General features: G+C 39.8%; 1 protein-coding gene across 2 annotated transcripts; it reads right to left on the bottom strand.

Moving 5' to 3' along the window:
- Positions 1-338: 338 nt before the first annotated feature.
- Ifrd1 (interferon related developmental regulator 1) lies at positions 339-23261 on the bottom strand. 2 transcript variants are annotated; one of them, XM_008829793.3, is made up of 12 exons: positions 22893-23261; positions 19855-19959; positions 19635-19719; positions 18514-18638; positions 16089-16246; positions 14897-14947; positions 14627-14805; positions 14215-14323; positions 8807-8941; positions 4469-4597; positions 3609-3704; positions 339-1085 (listed from the first exon to the last, which is right to left on the bottom strand). In XM_008829793.3, exons 1-12 carry the CDS (start codon positions 22981-22983, stop codon positions 996-998), a joined length of 1353 nt encoding a protein of 450 aa, XP_008828015.1. In that variant the 5' UTR covers positions 22984-23261; the 3' UTR covers positions 339-995. The 2 variants fall into 2 exon arrangements, with proteins under 2 accessions (XP_008828015.1, XP_008828016.1); XM_008829794.3 differs by lacking the exon at positions 22893-23261 and adding an exon at positions 20599-20730.
- Between the last annotated feature and the right edge of the window lie 1340 nt (positions 23262-24601).

The following is a 24601-nucleotide window of genomic DNA, read 5'->3' as shown; positions in this document are numbered from 1 at the left end:
AACAAGATACCTTGCAGGAACAATTAAACAACATTTTTAAAGTCAGTAAGCTGGAATCCTGGTTATATAGCGCTGGTTTTCATTTCAGTGTTTTCAAGTACTCAACACTTGTCTCACTTTTTGTCCAAAATTTTTAAAGTCAGTAAACTGGAATCCTGGTTATATAGCACTGGTTTTCATTTCAGTGTTTTCAAGTACTCAACGCTTGTCTCACTTTTTGTCCAACGTTTTCAAGTATACAAACAAAGCGTCTCACTGCTTTCCTACCTGGCTTGACTTATTTTAAACTCAGTATCTCAAAGCCATAAATAATGTTTCTATTATTAGAAAAGAAACACTTTCAGTGTGAAAAGATCTTTATTTAAAAGTGAAAAAGCACAGGTTTCATACCACAGATAAAACAGGTGTTCCTGCTCTTAGGTGTACGGGTTAAGTCAGCCTCCTTTCTGGCACAGGCTCATTAACACCAACTCACAAGGTCTGAAGAGAAGGGCCTTTGAGCGCAGCTACAGTCTCTGAGTTATAATACGTTTTGCTCAGCCAGTTAACAAAATACCTACATTCTACTTATAATATAGCAGCTTTTCGAGAGGAACTAGTTCCCCAAAACTATATCCACATGTAAAATTAAATACCTTGTACGTGTATCGTTACAACCAGGCAGTACTTCTGATAAACAGTGTGAAGAAGTTAACCTTTGGCTGGTAATTTTTCTTATTGTGAAATGCTATCTTCTCCTCTATACATAAATAGAATATAACCAAATATTACATATTACAAACACTTTATTTGTGGTTACCAATTTCATTTACAGAGAATATTTAATAAACTCATAATTAATACTTTACATTAAATTAAAATATAACCCACCCCACTACAAAAAAGTATGTAAGTTGACCCCAAGATAAAAACTATCTCTAAAGCTTATATACATTAGAAGTAGCAAAAATAATAATAAAGGAAGAAATTAGAAAATAGTCATTAACTGTAGATGTCTAGAAGAATTCTCCAACGTCTGCTCTCTTATCTCGGCATTTGCTTCGAGCTTTTGTTCGAGCTTTAAAAGCTGCAGAATTATATAAATGCTGAAATAAAGGAAGAAAAATACGTGGATGAGTTAAGATAAGACACCCTTATATTATAAATAGGAAAATAATATAAAATGGAGGGAAAATGTAAAAATCACACTGGCTGGCAAGATGACTAGAGTACAGCCTGACAACTTGAGTTCAAATCCCTAGAACCACATGGTAGCAGAATCTACTGTCAAGCTGTCCTCTGACCTCTACACACATACACACACAAATAACTGTAATTTTAAAAATTAATGGCCAACAAAATGGCTCAGACAGTAGGGCACTTGGTGCTAAGTCTAATGACCTGAACTGGATCTCTGAGACCCACCCACATGGTGGAAGGAGAGAACCAACTCTCAAAAGCTGTCCTCTTCACACAAACACATCATCAAGTGCACCCCTGCACACATGCACAAACACAAAATAAACGTAATTTTTAGTTTTATTTCTAAATATCAAAGAAGCCGAGTGTGGTGGCGCATGCCTTTTAATCTCAGCACTCGGGAGACAGAAGCAGAAGACCTCTGTAAGATCAAGGTCAACTTGATCTGCATAGCGAGTTCCAGGACAGCTGAGGCTACAGGGAGACCAAAAGCAAAGGAGAGAAATAAGCTACAGATACTTTAAATGTTTGAAACACGCACACCAAGACTAAGAGACAAACAGTTATGGCTACTCCATATTAAGAAATCAAATGTTTAAAATACCAAGGAAATGTCAACCAAACCAAATAAAAATGCAACTGATTATGACTAGTAATAATCAGATACATACAGATTAGAGATGCATAAGCCAACATATCTCAGTGTTATTAGCAAAAACAATGAGTCTTTCTGTAAGAAACAGTATATTTTAAAATGAAATGGAGATCTTTTTTAAAGGTTAAAAACTCATTCAATTTTACATCTTACAGGGCTTATACTAGTTCAATACTGTATAACTGTATTAATTCAACAGCGAACCTAAAAATTTTATAGCTACTTTTGAAAGAGCTGTATCTTTGCTCTGGAAACTGAGTATTTTAAAGCTGTAATGAAATGTTTCTTCTAAAAAAAATTAATAATCTTTTAAAATGACACTAATATAATAAAGGAAATTATGAACCATGACTAATATAAAAGTCTTATCTAGCTATTAATCAAAATAGTATGGAAAAACTGGGGCTGGAGAGAGGGCTCAACGGTTAAGAACATTGTCTGTTCTGGCAGAAGACCCAGGTTCCTCTAATCCCAGCACCCACATGGCAACTAACAACTGTCCGTAACTCCAGTTCCAGGGGATCTGACAGCCTCTTCTGTCCTCTGCAGGCACTGTACAACACAGGTGCACTTACCTACATGCAGACATAACACTCATACACGTAAGATAAAAATAATAAATACAGTATTAAAAAAAATTACAATAATAATATGGAAAAAGTGATGGACTGCCATTAGTATATGAACGTAGACATTTCTATGCCTTCATTCACTGTTAGAGACCATGTAAAATAAAAGGTAACTTTGGAAAGAAATCTGGTAATACATATCAAATTTGGCTCTGTATTCCCATGCGTAATTCTTTTGAATTCAAATCACTATTCACAATGAACAAAAGGCAGAAATGTCCAAAAGAACTGATAAATGGATAAAAATAGTATATATATCCATATAATGAAATACTCTTTAGTCACAAAAAGAAAAGCAATCTGACACATTGCACTGTGAATGAACCCTCAGCATCACACCAAGTTAAAAATGACAGAAAAAGGGCTCATGCTGCATAACTCCATTTGACGAACTATCTGTCACAGGTAAATCATACCCAGAGACAGAGCCAGACTGTGCTAGCCAGTGGAGAGGTGGAGGACAGGTGAATGACTGACTGCTCATGGTAAGAGGTCTTCTTCTGAGGTGACAAAAATGTTTTGGAATTATTTAGAGGTAGCAGTTGTAATCAAATACATTTAAATAGTCTATGTTACATAAATCTCACCTCAATAATAAAATACAAAACTATATTTAAGAATTTTCGGGGCTGGAGAGATGGATCAGCGGTTAAGAGCACTGACTGGCTCTTACAAAGGACCCGGGTTCGATTCCCAGCACCCACATGGCAGCTACGAACTGTCCTTAACTCCAGTTCCAGGGGAATCTGACACCCTCTTCTGACCTCTGCGGCACTGCACAACATACATGGAGACAATACACTCATATACATAAAAAATAAATAGAAATAGTTTTTTAAAAAAGAATTAAGAAAAAAAAAGAATTTTCAAAATCTTAAGATAGTGTGAATCAGTATTTAAAAAAACAAAAACATGAGCCTGGAGAGATGGCCCAGTGGTTAAGATGGTAAAACGGTTCTTGCAGAGGACCCAGGTTGTTTCCAGCACCCACATGGTGGCTAGCAGCCATCTGTAACTCCAGTTCCAGGGATCTGATGCCTGCTTCTGGCCTCTGTAGGCATTGCATGACATGGATGCACTGACACATAAACAGACAAAACATTTGTGCACATAAAATTAAAAAAAACCCAAACCACAAAACCTACCCTTTCGAAACGAGAAATCTTCATTGTTTTAAGTGTTGCAGCATCAAGCATCACAGGGGGTCCAAGTTCAAATACATTACGGAGGAATTCATTTGTCTAATGGAAATGAAAAATGTGGTAAAGCTCAATATTAAACACCTATTTCACTATATACAGCAGATCTGAATAATAAGTGATATGGTTACCTGTAAGTATGAACTTAAGTCACTTATTTTCCCATTATGAAAGCAAATTGTTTCCGAATGCCTTAAATCCAAGAAAGTTAGATAAAGCTGTTTACTCTGATACATAGTACCATCAACGTTCCAACAGACTTTTTCGAAAGTTTTAAAACATACATAAAAATTGCTTCAGATGTGTGCTCGTTAGTTTTTGTCAACCTGACACAAACTAGTCAGGCACCTTGGAAGAAACACCTCCATTGAGGAATTGCTTCCCTCAGACTGGCCTGAAGCCATGTCTGTGGGCATCTTCTCAATTGTTAATTGATGTAGGAGGGCCCAGCCCACTGTGGGCAGTGCCATCCCTGGGCAGGGGGTCCTGTACTCTGTAAGAAATGTAGCTGAGCAAGTCAGGGGAAGAAAGCCAGTAAGCAGCCTTCCTCCATGGTCTCTGCTTCAGTTCCTGTTCTGACTTCCCTCAGTGAGGGTCTGTCACTTGGAGAGTTGGTTTTGGTCAAAGTGTTTATCACAGCAACAGAAAGCAAACTAATAAGATGTATTTCATTTTATTTCCAAAAATAAATTTACTGCTTTCAAATACGTAGAAGCATTCTGGATATCCAGTTAATTTCAAAATCGAGAGCTACATTCAAGTCTCAGTCCCAAGAAAAGCAAGCCTATAAACAGGAGATCACTCACCTGTAGGTGATACTGCATCCCAGATCCCAGAACCTCCTTAAAGGTATCATAGGTGTGTTTTTTGACCCAGCTATCAATATACATGCGTTCAGGACCAAATTTAACAGTTTCTGTTGGAAAATCCCGATCCTACATAACAGAAGAGCCCAAATTATCACAGGCACTAAAATGGCCCAATGAGACTACACAAACATAATATCTAAACAAAAATCCTGAGATAAAGGGAATACTTTAAACTGACACTTCCATATCAAAGATGTGCTCAGACTAGTAATTACTGCCCCATTTGCAAAGATATGTATGGCTGCAAAAAACTCAACGCAACTGAGCTTCAATAAATATTAACAAGCCATGAGGTTATGAATCACCTCAAATACCAAAAGCCCTTTAAGAAACCTGAAGAAAAGGTCAAATGTTTGTACTGTTTAGGGTGGGAGAAGTGGAGGTTGCAAAAGAGAAAGACAAAGAGGCAAGGAGTGAACTCAGAGAACGGATGGACAGGAGGGATTCCAGAGAGGGAAGATACAGACTATGCAAAAGGAGAAAACCAACCATCAAGGCACCCCAAGAAATCTCAGGTTTAATAAGAAAATGATGCTGGGTATGAAAGTGTACGCCTTTCATTCCAGCACTTGTAAGGCAGAGATATGAGGATCTCTGTGAGTTCAAGGTCAGCCTAGTCTACATAGTGAATTCCATGCTAGCCAGGGCTAATATAGTGAGAGAGACTCTTGTCTCAAACATCAAAAACAAAAAGAAGCCCTTAAAGAAGACTGACTCCCTCTCACATGCTAAGAGCTACTCAGCTAGCTACAAGTGGGTGTGACTCCTGGTACGTCTACCACACTCCAGGTCAGCTTCCACACTCCAGAGATATATGGGCAACAAATACTCTTTGGACTCAAAGAGTAATAAAAAGAACACAAAGCTGGGTGGATAGGGAAGTAGGGGTGGAGTTGGGAAGCGGTGGGGGGAGGATGACTAGGATCAAATCACACTGTATGAAGTCCTCAAAGAATAAAAATATTGAAGGAAAAGAGAAGAGAGAAAAGCCAGGCATGACAATGCACACCTGTAATCCCAGGCAGGCTGAGGCAAGAAGACTCAGAGTTTGATGGCAGCCTGGGCTATGTGGTGAGATATAAGAAGGTAAGAGAAAGGGAAGGATCAATGGATAACAAAGTAACCCAAAATGGTATCAGAATATGGAAAGAAAACTGCTCAGTTCTTGGAACTGCCAACAGAGCACAGAACAGAGGTGACTATCACAGGGACCAGAGAAAAGGGGTGAAGAAACCTCAAGACACAGATCACAGCACTACCCAGTCCACATCTAGTCTGTCCCTTCTCTCAGTACAGTGAAGAATGCAATGAGAAGAGCACAAACGCTAGACTTCCATGGCCTGTGAGTTGGCGAGGCCATCGAAACGCCCAGCAGTGAAGTATTAAGAGGTAAGAGAAAACATGTCTGTGAAACATATTCAGCAACATCCTAACATTCAAAAAACAACACTCTTCTTACAACCTTCATTGCTTCAGAAAACATTAAGACACTAGGAAGAATATTATTTCTCAACCACCCTCTATAGACACATTCTTCTATAAATCTATTCCTTCTTCTCTCTTGAATATAACTGAGCCCCTCTGCTCCCTAACTCAAGGGGAATCCCAATCTTTCACTTATATTTTCTATGTGGTATGGTTTGCCACTGCATACACTAGGCTAGCTGGCCCATGAGCTTCCAGGGATTCTCCTGTCAGAGCACCAGGATTGTGGTCATGTACTAGTGAAAGAGCAAAACTCATTCTATTTTGTTCTAGCTGACTTGTGCTTTTCCCTGTGTTTTTGCCCAGTCATTCCCACTGTAGCCAGCCAGGCAGAACATCTCATGCAGGTAGTTTCAGGGAACACATTGTTTCTACAATACTGGGAAACTTACAAGTAGCTGGGTAGCATGTCCAGATAGCACACCCTCCCTCTTCCCTCCCAGCTACACCTGCATCTCCATGGAGCCCACTGTTTCTGTAATTCTCAGAAGCTTGCCTTTTCCTTATCGAAATTTTTTGTTAACTGGAAACCTCTTTGTTACTGACCTGTCCCTGGTCTGGTGTAACTATGGTTACTGGCTTTACCCTTCATAACGTAATTGAGGTTTTAAGCTTTTTAAGCCCTGCCCTGCTTCTCCCCAGTCTCTTGGAGAGTTCTCTTAGGCACAAGCCCCCTCCTCTGACCACCAACTTGCTAGCTATCTACTAAAGGACTCCTAATTCGAATATCACTATGTGGTATTCTTGTGTGTAGTCTCACACTCACTACCATGTGTACATGGTTTCTGGAGACTCAATCTCAGGTCTTCATGCTTACACAGCAAATACTTTTACCCAATGAGCCATCTCCCCAGTCCTCACATTTTCAAGCAATCTTTTTCCATGGTTCTCTCTCCCTTACTGTCTCCAGCAGCCAACGCAAAACATAAAACTACAAGGTGTTCCACAGTCCAGCTACCATCTCTGCTCCCCTCCATACTGCAGTCTCACCAGGTAAAGAACACCACTCAGGGCACACATCCTTTATTCACTCACCTTGCAACTGCTCCCACCTGGCATTTCTCCCACTACTTCACAAAAGTTGCTCTTTTAATGTACCAATAACCTAACAGCAAGCAGCTCTACGTGAAACTTTTCTCCCCTGGCCTGTCCACACATTTGCTCTTGCTCAAAGCACAAGACAATGGAGCAAAATTTCAGCTTTGCTACTGACTGTTCTTTTGGTCTCCCGCTTTTCCTTAAAAAGGAGACGATTCTACTGCTTAAGAGCTATGACAGAACCAAGAAAACCATCTAACATGTTCAATCAACTCCTGTGGATTTAAGGAGTACATGTCCCTCAGCAAAGATTTTAGACAAATAATGTCACAGCAAATATGAGAAACTTTCTAATTCTTTATAGCAGATGAATAGCCTTCAATTAAAAGACCCATCAGGGAAGTAGGCTCCTCCAGAGAAGGTGAAGTTCACTGAAAAAGAGACACAACACCTGTGGTTCAAGGTGAGCCCTGTCACTGACAGGAACCCAACAGAAGCAGAGAACCCTACAGCCTAAGACTAACAGCCATTTTAGTAGAGCCTAAGAAGCACAGGGACAAGCAGCCCATCAACACTGGTGCATGTGGGGATTTCACATGCTTTCCTCAAACATCAATGCTGACAAATCTCACTGGCATATGCAGAGACTTGTCAAAAGGCTGTGTCAGGATTGGCAAGATGACTTAGCTGGTAAGGTCACTTGCCACCAAGCCTGACAACCTGAGTTTAAGCTCCAAAATCTACATGGTAGAAGGAAAGAATCAACTCCCAAAAGTTGTCCACTGAGCACATTTCACTGGTTCATTCTCTTTGGAGGCTACAGTGCCCCAAACTATAATCATTTAAAATACTGATGTCTTCCAGGAGTGGTGGCGCACACCTGTAGTCCCAGCACTTGGGAGGCAGTGGCAGGCGGATCTCTGTGAGTTCAAGGCCAAACTGGTCTACATAGTAAGTACTAATAGAATGCAATTACAGCCTCCACTGATTGACAGATTTAGATATCAGGGACTCTAATATTTACAAGTATGTTAAAATGAAGGAGGATACATTTGCAAATCACCAGAACATATGAGAACTGGATCTAAGCTGAGGCCTTAGCATCTTTGGTATAAACTCTCTTATGAAGGTCAAGATGACTTTCTGAAGATATATTTATTGTTAAAAGAACTGCCTTAATGGCATAGCAATAATCTGAGACATTTACTTTTTTTTGGTCTTTTTGAAACAGGGTCTCCCTACAGCCCCAGCTGGCCTGGGGCCTGGAACTCGCTATGTAGACCAGGCTGACCTTGAACTCAAGAGATCCGCCTGCCTCTGCCTCCCAAGTGCTGGGATTAAAGTCATGCGCCACCACGCCTGGCTGAGACATTTACTCTTAAACCCAAGAAATATCTGTTAATTGGCCAAAAATAAATTGGTTAGGCTTCAGAGACTACCCTTGTCTTAGAGCTCATTCACTCAAATACTCAATCCCCAGGTTCTTATTTGCAGGGGGCGGGCGTCCGCCCAGGGCTTCTCATATACTAGAGAAACACTCTGAATGTCCTCAACTCTATTCGCTTTAAACCTACATTAAGTACCTTTACTTTTCAAGAAGTCTTCATTTATGCTGTTAAAATCCTGTTCTGGCCTATAAATGAGGAAATTATTTGAGTGAAACTGAAATTCACGTAACAAAATAACTGTCAAGTTCAGCCTAAAACAACTTGATTTCAAAGTGGGCAAGTGTCTGGCGTTTCAGAAGCCTACCTCCACAGCCCTCAGGACGTCTCTGAAAACAGAGCGCTGCTTTCTCTTGTCCACTTTGGCACGGTGCTTATTTCCATCTGTAGCCAGAGTTCGAAGCATCTGGGTCAAAGAGTCCATGTCTTCATAAAAAAAATCCTGGTCAAGAAAAGCAATTTTTTTTTTGTTGTTTCAGCTCTTATTAGTTTTTTCACATCTTCTGGAGTTAACAAACTGCAGCCTACCTCTAAAAAATAGCCAGCTTTATAAAGCAACACAATTATGCTGTTCACAGAGATCTGTACAAAGCACAGAGAAACAGAGTTCTATTATTATGCAAAAGCTCAATTCCAAAAATGCTAACTACAAGATATGCTACTACAAAATAATATTCTCCAAGTATAAACTCAATGCACTACACAAACATGCATTGTACTTCAACTGTGAATGTCACTGGGGCTTCGAAAGTTCTCTGAGGTGGATGTGCACATACTGACACAATGGCTACTCTCTTGGGCTACCTAATCCAAAATCACTCGTCTCCAAAACACAATCATTTTTATTTCAAAGGCAAAAGCAATCAGTAATGCTTTTTGGAGCATGTAATTTCTAATTCAGTGCCATTAATTCAAATAAGCAATAAAACACAGTAAGAAACAGTTCAATAATTAAATTACTTAAAGGAAGAAGACAGTTTAATCTCTTTTTGGGAAAAAAAAACCTGAGGGGAAATTAAGGGCTTACCTTGTTAACCTATTGATACATTTAACAGGTTTCTTTATTTGGGGTGTTTTTTCTTGAGCTTCATTTTATAATCACATTAAAAACTTTCACAAGGTGATTCAGATTATTACATAACCAAACTTAAGTGGAGAGTTCTCAATAAAATGTGTGAGATGCGCAATCTATGGTTCTACTTCTTCATACTTGTTTTATTTTTTATTTATTTGCTTTTTTTAGGTGAAATCATTTAAATCATTTAATCTATTAAAATAAGCATTTATTCTGGACATTCTTCAAATTTGATTTTACTGCTGGTATTTCGGATTGTCTTTAACTCAACAAATGTTTTCCTCGAATGTTTCAATTTAACCTATGTCCATGTCACACTTAACACCCACTAAATACACCCAATGTACATACTAAAACAAACCAAAATTATACTAACTCTATATTTAAAAGCCAATAAATTTGATTCTACCATAAGATGACAATAACTTATAAGAAACATTTATTTCAAGGCCTGGTAATTTCTCACTCAAAATTTTACTGCTTATTTGTTCCCTTATATACTATTTTTTAAAAGATCTATGAAAGGGCTAAACATGGCACATGCCTTCAATCTCAACACTCAGGAGGCAGAGACAGGCAGGTCTCTGTGAAATCAAGGCTGGCCTGGACTAGTGAGTTCCTGGCCAGTTGGGACTATAAGGAGACCCTGTCTCATAAAACAAAAACTCCAAGAAAGATTTTTTAAAATCTATATAGACTAGCTAAAATTTAAGAAAAGCTATACATTATCTTAATTGGCACTGACAGTCTCAATTGTGGGTGATTTCACCTTTCAGACACACTGGAGATATTCTTGGTTCTCATACTAGGGGAGACTGGTGTTACTGTCATCTAACAGTAGATGCCAGGGGCATTGTTAAACATCCTCAACACTCAGAAGTCTTCAGGCCCAAATCACAAAACCATCAAGCCTACATCAACAACACTGAGGTTGAGGAATACCAATACAATCTGAACAATGGAAGAAACTCCACCTGGTAGATAGTTGGTAATCACTAAGTTAATGAAGCACTAAAACTTGGAAAAGAAATGTCTAATACTTGAGGAGAAAGCTCCAGAAAGTGTGTGAGGATTAAAAAAGAGAGAAGAAATGCAATAGATAACAAAAAAAGCCCATAAATAGCACCCGAAGGGCTAGGGAGACGACTCAGTGGTTAAGAGCACTGGCTGTAATCCTAACAACTACATGGCAGCTAAAAACTGTCCATAACTCCAGTTCCAGGGAGTCCAATGCCCTCTTCTGCCCTCCTCAGGTATTGCTCAACACAGGTGCACTTACATACATGCAGGTATAACACTCAAACACATTAAAAAAAGGCATCTAAAAACTTCATCATAGCTTAGAATAGCCATGTAATAAAACAGCCTACTTTGGAACAAATAGAAAATGCACTCTAGAGATATAAGTAAGTTAGCCATTATTGTACAGCAGGAGTAAAAGTCCTAGATCAGAATTTCAAATGTTCCATCTGCATCTAAGTTCTAGGAACTCTGAATATGTCATCTGTATATGGTTCTAAACAAATAGGGACTATTTATATAAATATATCTAAGATAGCTGTGCAACGTACCCCTAGATGAGGTAATTTAAGAACATATATTGAACATGGATTTTGTACCTAAGTTTGAATCACAAGCATCCACCACTTCAATCTATAATCTCTTAGAAAACAGCAGCAGTTAATATTACTCACATTTCACGGACTTATCAAAGATTAAATGAAATACTAACAATATGCTAAAGTATCCATCGATACATAATTTTTCTTTCTATTCTGATACAGCCTGTTTAATCTAACAAAATATAAATACAAAATGAGGCCAGCTCAAGATAATTATTTCACATCAAACCATAATAGATTTCATAAATTTAAGTATTTCAAAAGTTGAATGGAATTAAGATAAAATGAAATTTCAGAAAACTTCTCGAAGAGTTTAGACAGATAGGATAAAAAGTTTAAGGCCACAAAAAGTTTTTTTTATATATTTTTATTATTTCCATTTTATGTGTATTAATGTATTGCCTGCATGTATGCAAATATACCCATGCCATGCAATGCCTACAGAAGTCAGAAGAGTACATCAGATTCCCTGGAACTGGAGTTATGGATGGTTGTTAGCCGTCATGTAGGTGCTGGGATTCAAACCTGGGTCTTCTGCAAGAGCAGCCAGTACCTTTAACCACTGAGCCATCTCCCAGCCCCAAGGCCACAAAGAGTAATTGCCCAAACTAGTATTTCTATATAGACGTCACTACAGCACTGACTATAAACAAAACAATACAAGCTAGGTCTTGGATAACTTTTAAAAGTTTCTATTTTATCAGGCTGGAGATATGGCTCAGCAGTTAAGAGTACTGGCTACTCTTAACAGAGGACCCAGATTTGATTCCTAACACCAACATGGCACCTAATTGTCCTAGCTCCAGTTCTAGGGGATCTGACACCTTCTCTGACCTCTGTGGCACTGCAGGACACAGGTACACTTACATACATGCAAGCAATCCATTCATACACATAAAAAGAAAAAATAAAATTTTCATTTTTCAGTTTCTATTTTATGGTTCTTCATACTTTGTCCTGTTTTGAAGATATTCAAGAAGTTCAAGTTCTGGATTTTTTTTTTCTTTGCACTGCTGGGTAAATGAATCTACAGGGGTGTAGTTTAATACAGGCAAATACCTGTCCAGCAAGCCTGAGGCACTGGGTTTGTTCCCTTGCCCAAAGAAAGGAAAAGAGACCATGTTGAAACCATATATTAAATAGAACTGATCCTTTCTCGATGCATTGCAAAGAGCTAAACATGATCTCTAGAATGGTTTTACTCTGCTCTCCTCAAACATAAATACAAAAACTCTTTAATCCTGCTGAAGTACAGCATCTTCATCAAGGAAACCGATATTTTTACACAGGGCGAGTTTCCTGTAAGTAAATGCATGAATCAAGAATGCCAAAGGGGCTGGAGAGACGGCTCAGCTGTTAAGAACACTGGTTGTTCTTGCATAAGACCTGGGTTCGAATCCCAGCACCCACATGGCAGCTAACAACTGTCTGTAACTCCAGTCCCAGGGAATCCAACAGCCTCTTCTGAACTCTGAGGGCATTGCATGACATGGGTGCACTTACCTACATCCAAGCAATACATGCATACACATAATATAAAAAAAATAATAATAATAAATTTAAAAGAAAAAAAAAGAATGCGAAGTTTCTCTTTCTGAAATACAGTATGTAAGGTATAAGAATTAGCCCCAAGGTGTATGCTTTGAGTCTTTAACTTTTTCTCTCTCATTCCTCAACTAGGAAGGTGGAAGAGAAGAGCATTCACAAAGCTTTGAGTACTAATTCCTAACTTCAACTCTGATCAAAGCTACATCTAACCAACTCACCAGGCATGGTGGCACATGCCTTTAATCTCTGCACTCAAGAAATTTAGGCAGGAGCTCTATGAGTTCAAGGCCAACCTGGTCCACATAGTAAGCTCCAGGCCAGCCAGAGCCACATAAACAAGCCAGAGCCTCGAAAACGAAAAAAAAAAAAAAAAAAAAAATAAAATCTAACTAACTTATTCTTTAAAATCCAACTTTAATTAAATCATCTTTTTAAGACTTTTTCCCAAGGTTCAAGCAGAATTCATTACGCTGTAAAATTTCTAGGTTTTACTATCACAGAATTGTATTAACAAAAGTCTCTGAATAATTAACTACTCTTTACTTGCTACAAGAACTATTTTAAACCTTCCTATGTCTTTCTTAACTTTTTTTGCAGTGCTGGGGCTTTGCTCATGCTAAGCAAGTACTCTACCACAAAATGATACCCATAGCCTTCTTTTAATTAAACTTAAATTTTTTAATTAAAAAAAAACTTATTGTAAGTTAAAAAATAAAAACAAATAAAAAAACAGACCAGGTCTTATTTGTAACCTAATTCATTTTTGTCCTTTGACAAGTATTTTCCCCTTATCATACACATCTGGATGAGTTCTCCTGACTATCCTACATGCTTCTTAAGTCAGAGAACAAATGACATTTGGGTGGTAAAACACTATGTTTACAAAACTTATACAAATATAATGTATAATTTAAACTGCATTATTACTTCATTTCTAAGATGCATTTCAAGAAGTTACCATTCCTAGCCAGTAGAGAAATGAAAGCATCAAATCTGAGACATGTGGTTTCTGTGCCCTAAGGTTAAAGAGCCATTAACCGCCCCCCCCCCGCCCCCAAATTGTATTTGAGTTCAATTTTTCATCTAAGGAGAATCACTGGTGTTGACAGCTTCAGCTTATTTTCCTTCCTAAAGATGGGGTGGGGGAGCTACAGACAGTTCACATGTGTGTTCTGTAAGACCCTAAATATTTCTGATTCAGGCCTACAATGGAAATGCAAAGGCAGGCAACATAGTATACCATGTTAATCCTATTGGAAATATCCTGTTAGACAATTTCTTTGATGAAGATAGTTTCATCCTACAAATACTGTCTTTCTCCTTAGATTAAAAAACATCTAATAAGTAACTAATTACCAGGTCCTCAGATGACCAGTCTCTAAACTTATTATCCAAGTCCCAATTTGTGACTGTGACAATGGAGCAATGGTCCTTGTGCATAAGCTTCCCCACTGCCAATTAGATACTTACACTCTCCATTCCTCTGGCCAATTCAAACAGAAGTGCCAACGATTCACCAGCAGCAATTCTCATGTTTACATCATCACAAGAAAGGAGGCTCGGAAGTTTATGGAAATGCCTAGAAATAGTCATTACATTGTAAATACAACCAGTCACATCAACTAAATGCTGTTTCACAAAAAAACAAAAGAAAGCGGGCTGAGAGATGACTCAGTAGTTAAGAGCACTTGCTGCGCTTGTAGAGGACCCTGCAAGTACCCCATCAGGCAGCTCGTAACTGTCTGTAACTCCTGTTCAAGGGGATCTACACCCTCTTCTGGCCTTCATGGGCACTGGCACTTACGTGATGCACAAAGATATATGCAGACACACATACATATAAAAACAAAATCTTATAAAGATAGAAACTGAAAATACATACAGCTCCAGCTTTTTCTTCACTTCATTGATTGGGCATATGGTCAGTAAGAGTGTCCATGCAAGAAGTGAGCTGATGTGAAGCACAGTATTAGCGGTGCTGCAAATAACATTAGTGTCTTTGTCTTTAAGGTAGGACTTGGTGAAGATATTTTCCAAACATTCCAGAGTTGAATATAGCTCCTAACAGAGAAGAATATGAAGTAAGACAACCAACCATCTTCAACAATTAAAAATAGCTGCACTTACTGGAGCCAAATGTCTTTCCACTTACAGTCATGTCATCTGTGGCGATAAAGCAGCAAACACCAAAGCAAGTTGCACACTAGGGAAAGGAAAAGGAAGACATTAATGTTTGCAATTTTCCTAGTAACTATCCACATGTCCTTATATTTCAATGTGACATTTTTCTCATCTACTTCCCTGTATTAGGTCTATTACTACATATAGTATAAGGAGAAGGGAAGGAAAGAATGGGCCAAACAAAAGTCAAGGTAAGTGAGTTTCAGTCTAAGCTCTGCTAGCAAACTCCCAAGACACCATCAGAAAAGTGATTGTGTTCCTCTTGGAACTTCCTCCTTTACCAATTCTTAAAATCAGAGGAGCTAGTATGTGCAGATAAACATCCTAACACTTTTTAATTCACTCTAGTTCCCATCCACAACTGAATGACTGAACTGCTCTTACTCTATGCTGAGGGCATTTTACACCTCAATTCTAATTCAGATGGAAATGAGGCTTGGCTACCAGATAAAAAGTCCTCTCTGGCCAGGCATGGTGGCACATGCCTTTGGTCCCAGCACTTGGGAGGCAGAGGCAGGCAGATATCTTTGTGAGCTCAAGACCAGCCTGGTCTATATAGTGAGTTCAGGTCAGTTGGGACTACAGGGAGACCCTGTCTCAAAAACACAAAAAACAAAAAATCCACTCTACTAAAAAAAACCTTTAAAACAAATGATTGCTCATCTCTAAGCCATTTATTTTAAACGACAAATCTGCTTCCAAGAAACACAAAGCAGAAATCTAGTAAAATTCAAATAATCCCCAAATTCATGGAAGTTCCAAACAATTAGAGAACTGCCAAGTTTACTCAAACCCCAAAATTGGCTGACTGTCTCACAGGCCAGAGTGTCACGAAGTCCTACATTTACCCAAAATATAGCTTTTCCTAAGAACAAATAATGACCCAATAAACATTAGTGTCTAAACTACCGTAAGTTCCAATTAAACTTCTCTACCACTGCCCTAAATAACTCAGTATACTATCTTTAATCTTTAATTTCAAAGATGAAATTTCAATTTAGTCTTATATGGAACACTGTGGAACAATAGAAAATGTAAGAAAATTTGTCATATTTAGTTTGTTCACTAAAACAAAGACAAATAAGATATTAATAAAAACCCAATACTATAGCGAGGTATAATGTCTGGATAGATCTGTAAACTTTTAAAATCTTAATACTTACAGTTTGCCTAGCATGGATACTAGCTGCCCCATCACAAATTATTTTCTTTAGGATTGGTCCAAGAGTCTTTAAAATCTCCTCACTTTCAAATCCAGGGCCCAACTGAACACAAAGAACAGAGGCTAACGCTGCAGCGGCGCGCTGCTCATCACTCTTCCCTGTAAAAGTGGCCAAGATCAAGCATGACACATTATTCTCAGTAGATTTATCAAGACAGTAATTCTCCAAATGTTTCAATTATAAGGTAGCATCTGTATTTATAAAATCCTTGTTATGCTCCAGCCTTAAAGTACTCCAATGTTAGAAACAGACTTCATTCAAACCCACGATCAGGCCCTTACCTGACAATCTTCACTTAATTAGTCTCTAAATATTTTCTCATCTGTAAAGTACATCCATCTTGAAAGGGTACTATACTGACAAGCAAAACCATGTGTTTCATGTAAATTTCTGACTTCTAATTCCTTAGGGTGCTCACATGAATAGTGTTCAAGCAGCCCTTCATCTCTCACGTACTGTTTATGTACTTTCATGGCACAAAAGGCCATCTTTCAGGGCTTCCCTTCTAACGATTTTTAACAAAACAAGAAATTATAAGTAAGAGATTCCTTCTTCATAAACATAAATGCAGATCAATTTTAAAGGGTTTAGGTAAATGTGGAACTTTAAATTACCCGATAAACTAAAATTCTGTAATGCAGACTGAAGTGGAATTTTAAAGTCACCTAGTTTAACAACCATTGTGAGAATTTCAATGTAACATACCTTTTAAAAAAAAAACCTGCTATCTCAAAAAAACAAAACAAAAAACAAAACAAACAATAGCTCTACTATCAGCTATACCACAAGTTATAGAGGCTTGACGCCACCTGACTTTTCGTAGCCTGTCCTTGTTCCTGTCTCTCACAACTACCATTGTGAGAGTTTCAATGTAACATACCTTTTAAAAAACCACTGCTATTTCAAAAAAACAAAACAAAACAAAATAAAACAAAAAAGCAGCTTTACTATTAACTATACCACAAGTTATAGAGGCTTGAAGCTACCTGACTTTTCTTGTTCCTTAAGGTATGCTTACCCTTAGTAAATAAGAAATATAAAGACATAAAGTTCATTCAATTTAAATAAATGAGCTTCCTACATCTTTGATTGTATAATTATTTCATTAATGACAAAATAGGTAAACTGACAGATGAGAATCTTATCTTTTAACAGTTCCTAAAACTGCAATACCAGGCAACACTAGACAAATCTTTAGGGTCTCTTATTTAATCTTTTGTGTATGTGCACATGTGCATTTTGATGCAAGTACTCAGGTTTGTATAGGTGCACATGTCTTCATGTGCATAAAGACTACAGGACAACTTCAGATGTTGTTCCTCAGAAGCAATCCACTTTGTTTTTAATTGATTTATTATTCTGGGGTAGGGTATGTAACATAGTACACACTGTGGCAGTCAGAGGACAATTTAGGGGAGCTGATTTCTCTCCTTCCACCTTGTTTTAAAGCAGAGTCTCGTTTCGGCCACTGGGCTGGTCATTTGTGTTTCTGGCCTGTCTCCACCATAGCAAAACTGGGATTACAGATTTGAGCCATTACATCCGGTATTTTATATGGGTTTAAGGAAAAAGTCGTCAGGCTTGCTCAGCAAGCACGTTTACCCACTGAGCCATCTCCCTAGGCCCAACCTTCGTTTTTGAGAAATTATCTCTCACTGGCTAGAAGCTTGCCAAGTAGGTGAGGCTGACTAGCCAGTGAGCCCCAGTGGTCTACCTGTCTACCTGCGTAGCACTCAGATTACAAGTGAAAGCCACCATGTCCAGCTGTGCTTTATATGGGTTCTGGGGATCAAAATCAGGCCCAGACTTGTAAGGCAAGCGTTTTACTAGCAGAGTCATCTTATCTCCAGAGCCCCTTCTCTTTAATCTTAGAAATTCCATCTTTACAATATGAACTCTAGAATTTCTATCACAAAGTTCTAGAATTCAAATATGGTAAGGGTATCCTAAAAATGATGTTAACACTATGTGTAAAACTGATGTTTTTAAGTGCAAGAGGAAATGAGCTAGACGACTGTGATGCTTTTTTGTTTAGAGACTGAAGAAAGACAGTCTTCTGAAACAGTATTTTATGTTGCAGCATGACACACTATTTTAACCCTTCTTTATGCAACTGAGAACAGCAACCACCTCTTCTGATATAACAAAGGATGACAATCTACCCAGTTCTACTTTTGATCTGTTTATTACATAAACAAAAAGAACTTCTAACATCTTACTCTGTACATTCCTTATTCACAGGCCTGCATATTCCTTGATCACCGTAGAGTGAGCTGGTGGTTCAATGTCATGAACAAAAATGCTACTGTAAGAAAATAACAAATCTCTTATTAGTTCTGTGACAGTCTCTCAAGAATTGTGTTACCTTTTTTCAGACAGCGCTCAATGCTATCAGTTAAAGTCATTCTTCTCTCCAGAATAAATTCATAAAGCATTTTTGAAGCCAGTGCATTTTTAATACCTTCGAGAGCTGCCTGCCTTGTCTTCGCACTATTTAAAACAAAATGTAAGAGAAAGATCTAGTTAGGTATATGCTATGAATCACTGACTTTTAGCTCCAGCTGGCCTAGAACTATGGAGACCAGGCTGTCCTTGAACTCACATGCCCACCATTTTTTATTTTTTGTTTTTTTCAATCAATGACGTTTAAAGACATAGCTTAATCTCTATTTATAGCTCATTAAAATCTGTCATCAAGCACTAAGTATTTTTCAATAATATAATTTTCATTTATAACTTACCTTAATACATGAAAAGCTTTTAAGTTACTTTATACCTGAGCACTTTTCTCTTTATTATTTTAATAGCCACAACTTTAAATGATTATCTAATATTTTATAGTTTCAATGTATACAGGGCATGTTATACGGTACATATTTTAATAAAGTCACAATTTTTAAATATAGTTTCTCTCTATTCCCTTTGAATCATGGTCTTGTTATTTTGCCCAGGCCAGTCTCCAACTCCTGGTCCAAATGATCTCTTACCTCTCAGCCTCCTCTCAAGTATCTGAGACCACAGGTATACACCACCATACTCAGCTAAATTCACAGAACATTACTAAAGTCTAGAATGCAGGCTGTATCTCCTGGGCTAATTCTATCTGTTTAATTCTTGAGGTACTATGAAAAAAACGGTTTACCTTTGATAGTTTTCATGCCCATAACAAACTCAGTGGACAAAAATTTGAAATTTCATTTCTAGTTGAAGATTAATTTTTAATTCAACAAATCAATTTCAATTATAATTAAGTATGGTTAACCTAGGTACTGTTATACTAGAACAATGTGTAATACAAATCAATCTACATCTAATGGCTTGTTACCAGCTACATCAGAAGTCCAAAGGAGTAAGAAACATTCCATCATCCAAAATAAACAAATCAAGCTTTAGAAAAACACACTGCTGTACCAGAGACGTGGCCAAATTATATAATAAGGTTAACTGGTTAGAATCATCCAGAATGGAAGGTTTAACACCTCCTACCTCTTATCAAGGGTTAAGTCGATTAATCCCTTCAGTTTGTACTCTAAGTCTTCTTGAGTTCCTTCCTCATCAAGGACTTCTGGTCCTACAGAATATAAACCAACACTATAACATTAAGTAGAAAAAAAGCAGATTGGAGAAAAGTACTAGCATATCTCGTATGTAGGAATTCCCCCACCTAAAACATCTTTGTATTGCAAGGTCCAAGTTTAAAACTCACCATCCTCGGCAAAACTGGAAGGATCACTGTAACCACTGCAATGACTCATTGTTTCAATGGATGCATCTTCATCACTAAATGGTTGAACGTTTCGATGCTGGCCACCTATTAGGAAAAAGGACAGAGATAGGTGACTTTTCTGGTTTTGGCATATATGCAAATATTTAACCTGGGAATTCCAAAATTTATTTAAGAGCCATCCAGTAATAAAAAGTCAGAATTTTTTCTAAATAGATTATATCACAAAAGAATATGCATAAATATTTCTAAAATGAGTTGATTTACTTAATCTGTGCTTCAAGACCAGCTACCTACAGTGTAAACCAACTTCAGAAAAACATCACCTAACAAGAGGCATCAGTATTTGTTATGAAAGATGAAACTTCTAAACCATTTCAAAGCATAGATAACACAAGACATATGCTTCTCAATGAGAATAACAGCTAACTGGGAAGTAAATGGGTGTTTTGTTCATGTTGTATTTTTAAACAGAATTAAGGAGTTGAAGGAAGACAGTTTTATTCCAGACTTTTTGAGGCAGTCTCACTGTGGAGCCTAAGCTGTACTGGAACTTACTATACAGGCAGGTTGACCTTGAAAGCACAGCATCCTCCTGCCTTAGCCTCCTAAGTGCTGGGATTATGGGTATGAGCAACAACACATGACTTAAGATAAATTACTTGGGGGGGGCAACTTTTTTAAAAAGCAAGGAAATACATTTTATAACATTGAAGTCGAACTTACCTTGTGATCCCCGGTATCGATAATGATGTGGCACTCTAGACACGAAGTTCTTTATTTCTAGAGGGCTTAGTATCACAATTTTTTTTCCTTAAAAATCCCATCTTCGAGAGAAATCTGGTGGTTTTATGTCTGTAATTCCAGAACTCAAGAGTAGGCTATGGCAGGAGGATGCCTCCAGCTCGAGACCAGCATGGGCTAGAGTGACTTCTAGGCCAGGCTACTGAGACCATCTCAATAAAAACAAACAAAAACCCAGAAAAACCACAAACAAAAAAGACCCCAACTCTTCAAAATACAGTAGTTCTGTACAAGTCACTTGTATGACATCAACTTTCTGGGCTTCCTAGAATTCACCACTTACTTTAAAAAGAGTCTCCATAAAAATAATGAACATAAGTTGCTTACCCCTTTGGTAATAGAGACCTCATTTAAATCTCATTTGTTCTGTCAAACATCAGTAAGGTAAGTAAAATCTGTAATAACTTCCTCTTTTACTCAACTATTTAGTTATTTCTTTGTGGAGTAAATATTCACATGACCAAGGTAGAAAGTTACAAAAGAGCTAATCTCATCCATGTTTTCCCCAGTTCCACTAGCAAAAGGTAACCTTCACGTAACAATGTCAAAGCATGCAGTTTTACATACTAATCAAGTAATTGCTTTCCATTAAGCACCATTTAAGACAGCAATGACCAGGTTTGATGATAGGTCAAATGAGCCTTGAGGCAAAAGGCTAGCAGCAATTCTTTCCACCCACCTGAAACCTGTACTTTTAAGTCCTGACCAAAGGAGTAAGGTAAAGAAGCTTGCCAGAACACTGCAGAAGGGCAACAGGGTCTGTGATTCAAAAACCACAGTCAACATCATAGCCATTTTCAAAACCACTATGCTTCTCCATTATTTCCTCTTCAACCAAAAGCAAATGTTAACAGTAACACTAATATGGCTCTTCAAGACAGAATTCAAGCATTAATTTCAGAGAAAGGAAAGCACTATCAATTCAGTCACAACTACATACCACAATGTTTCATATCTTAAACAGTGAGTTTCATGACACCCAGAAGAAAGCTAACTAAACAAAAAGGAAATTTTTACATCAATAATCTATTCCCACTGTCGGTTATTAAATGTTCAATACATGATCATGAGATTTCAGGCTGCTCCAAATCCGTTTTCAATGCCAGTTTCCAATAATCTTTAAGAAAACTGGCATATTTTCTAATGAACAAAGCCGTATTATTTGAATGAACAGAGAGGCAATTATGTTAAATACCTAATGGCTAATATTAGCTTGATGCGAACTCTTCTGAGGACATTCCAAACTCAACTCCATAATCACAACCAAACAATGAGATGACTATCCAGTTTACTACTTCTCTTGTTTAGTGCTGTGTCTTCTAACACAGCACTGGAGTCCTTTTTTAAACATACGGTTACTAAATAGGGAACTATATGTTCAACTAAGCACCTATCCATCCAGGAAAGCTACTTGACAGCGAAAACTTTATAAGAACCCTAAACTTTGGTCAAATTGCAACCTCGGCCTCTCATCACCTCCGCCTCTGCTGCAGAGTCTACAGAACGCACAAAGGAGAACCAGGTTTGAGCCCCGCCGAGCGGAGGTCGCCCAGGCTGGTGGCAGCGGAGCTGTGGAGGCTCCGGGTTTCTGCAGATACCGGTCAAGGGTAGGGACCGCGCTTGGGGTGGGGCAGCGGCCTCAGCATCCGACGCTTCCACGCCGCCAGGTACACAAGCGGGACGCACAGGGAAGCAGAGGATGGAAGCCACTCATGCCTCTGCGTCACCCCGACCACGTCGCGCAAAATCCAGACCGCGTGATGCAAAAGCCGGTCCAAACCCGCCGGACGTTCGGCACTTCCGAGAACTCCACGTGGGAGCCAGGGTCACAGGAGGCCGGCGACAGCAGCACGCCACCCAGCTCCGCCCCACCCTCGGTGAGAGGAAGAGGTTCGGACCGCGAGCAACGGCCTCGGAGAACAGCTCCAGGCCCGCCTAGGTCCGTGTCACCCCTATTCCGAGGTTCCCACCAGCCCAAAGTCCCACTGCTCCCTGCCCCCACGGCCCGCGCCCGAGTCCTGGTCCCGCGTGCCAGACCCAAATCGCGCGAGGCGCGGCGCCCGGGGCACGCTGGGAACTGTAGTTCAGCCGTACCACGCGTCCTGTAGTCGCAGCCGTCCGGAAGCGGAGGCCGAACTACAAGTCCCGCCGCACCCCAGGAAGGAGCCCCGCAACCCGGCCGGCTAGCGGGCAGCCGGCGCGGGGTTGCCCCTCACCTGCAGTGGCCGCCGTCGCCGTGGCCGCCCCGGAGCCGCTGCCACCCCCGCCACCACGGTGGGGAGCGTTCCGCTTCTTGTTCTTCGGCATCGTGGGACGCCCGGTGCCGCCTACACTCGAAGCTCAGCGAGGATCAGCCGATAGAGCTGCACTGTCTACTCGTGCGCCTGTGCGGCGGGCGGCTGAGAGGCGAGTCTCCGGCTAACAACAGAGGCGAGGAGCGGCGCGGGTGAGAGGCGGCGGTGGCGGCTGCAGAAATCCCCGTGAAGAGCTGTGATCGGAAACGATACATGTTTCTCTCTAGCGCGGGAGCGAAGGCGGGGTGGGCGAGACCACGACGCCTTAAGTAACCAGAAGGCTGACTGTCGTCACCATGCGTGGGCGGGACTCGATCGCCCGCTGGCCAATCCCTACAGATCTCCCCACCAGCGTCCACTCGGGCGGTGCCTGCATTCGGACTTCCAATCCCATGCCTCCTGTCTTCCCTCCTCGCCGGAGCAGAGAGGTCTTGTGGCCGCGATGAGTTTTGGGAGATGTAGTAGGCGAGGAGGCGGGGTCTGCTCCGAGCACCTCTCGCTCCGCCTGTGTAGTGACCGGGTCTCTGCTCGGAACCCGTCTGCCTTGGAACTGACCCAGGTTGACCGCGATGAGCCCTGTGGTCGGTATGCAGCGTGCCTGGAGCCAGCGTCCAACCCCTGAGCTACGCAATCCCTTGTGGTCTGTCTGGGGCGGCGTGAGCGTAACGAATTTTCCCCTGCTTCCATGCAGCCTCTGCCCACGTTTGTAGTAGATGAATTAGTTTAGGAATCCATTCCCATGGTGGTATGAAGGTATCCGTACCTATGATGGTTCAGGGCTGTATGCCCCCCACCCTCGCAAAAAGGTGTGCTTTCAGCTACTTTTGTTTTGTTGGGCGAAGATCTCATATTCTAGACCAGAACTCGGATCACTGGACTGGTGATTCCGTTTCAGATTCCCATCCAAAAATGTGTCCTTTCCTGGTAACTCCAGCTGCCAGATAGGAGGTCATTTGAGGGTAAGAGTGTCTGAGAAGTTAGCAGCTGGGAAAACATACATGAGCTATAGATACCAGTAATCACAGGGGGTTTTGTTTTCTCAATGTGCATGTTAGATCTAGCTTCCCTGTTACAACATTGGTCCTGTATTTAGGGCCTGGGAGTAGGTTGGTATACTAAGCTTGTGACAGACCAAACTCACTGACTCACCCTCATGCCTGGTGACTCATTTTCTATGCCACCTCTCACCTGAGCCTCATTCTCTTAGGGACCTTTTCACAGTACCGTCTCTACTACATTTCCACCCAGCTTTAAAATTTTCTCTCTTCCCTCTTACTGTCTCTCTTCATGTGCAGTGGGCTGTTATCTTCTCCTGTGTTCAATTTCTTAAAGTGTAATTTATGTATTTATGTATGTATGTTTGTTTTAATGGACACCCCCCTTTCCCCAGAGCAATTGGTTTTAAAATGAAACTTAAGTTCACATCTTGTTCTCTAACCACGCTTGGCCTCAGTTCATGCCAGGTCTCCAAGTCCCCGTTTCTTGCGGAGTGATGCTGATATTTACTCATATGTTCTGACCAAACTCACTGACTCACCCTCATGTGTGACTAACCCACCTGTGTCAATAGTAGTTCTGGAACCTTACTGACATGTGAAATGCCAGCCCACTTAACCAGGCCTTGGCTCTGG

The sequence above is a fragment of the Nannospalax galili genome, unplaced genomic scaffold (genome assembly GCF_000622305.1).
Source record: "Nannospalax galili isolate Female #2095 unplaced genomic scaffold, S.galili_v1.0 scaffold674, whole genome shotgun sequence".
Taxonomy (NCBI): Eukaryota; Metazoa; Chordata; class Mammalia; order Rodentia; family Spalacidae; genus Nannospalax; species Nannospalax galili.
Note: the sequence above shows the minus strand (reverse complement) of the source record. Positions and strands in the feature narration are given on the sequence as shown.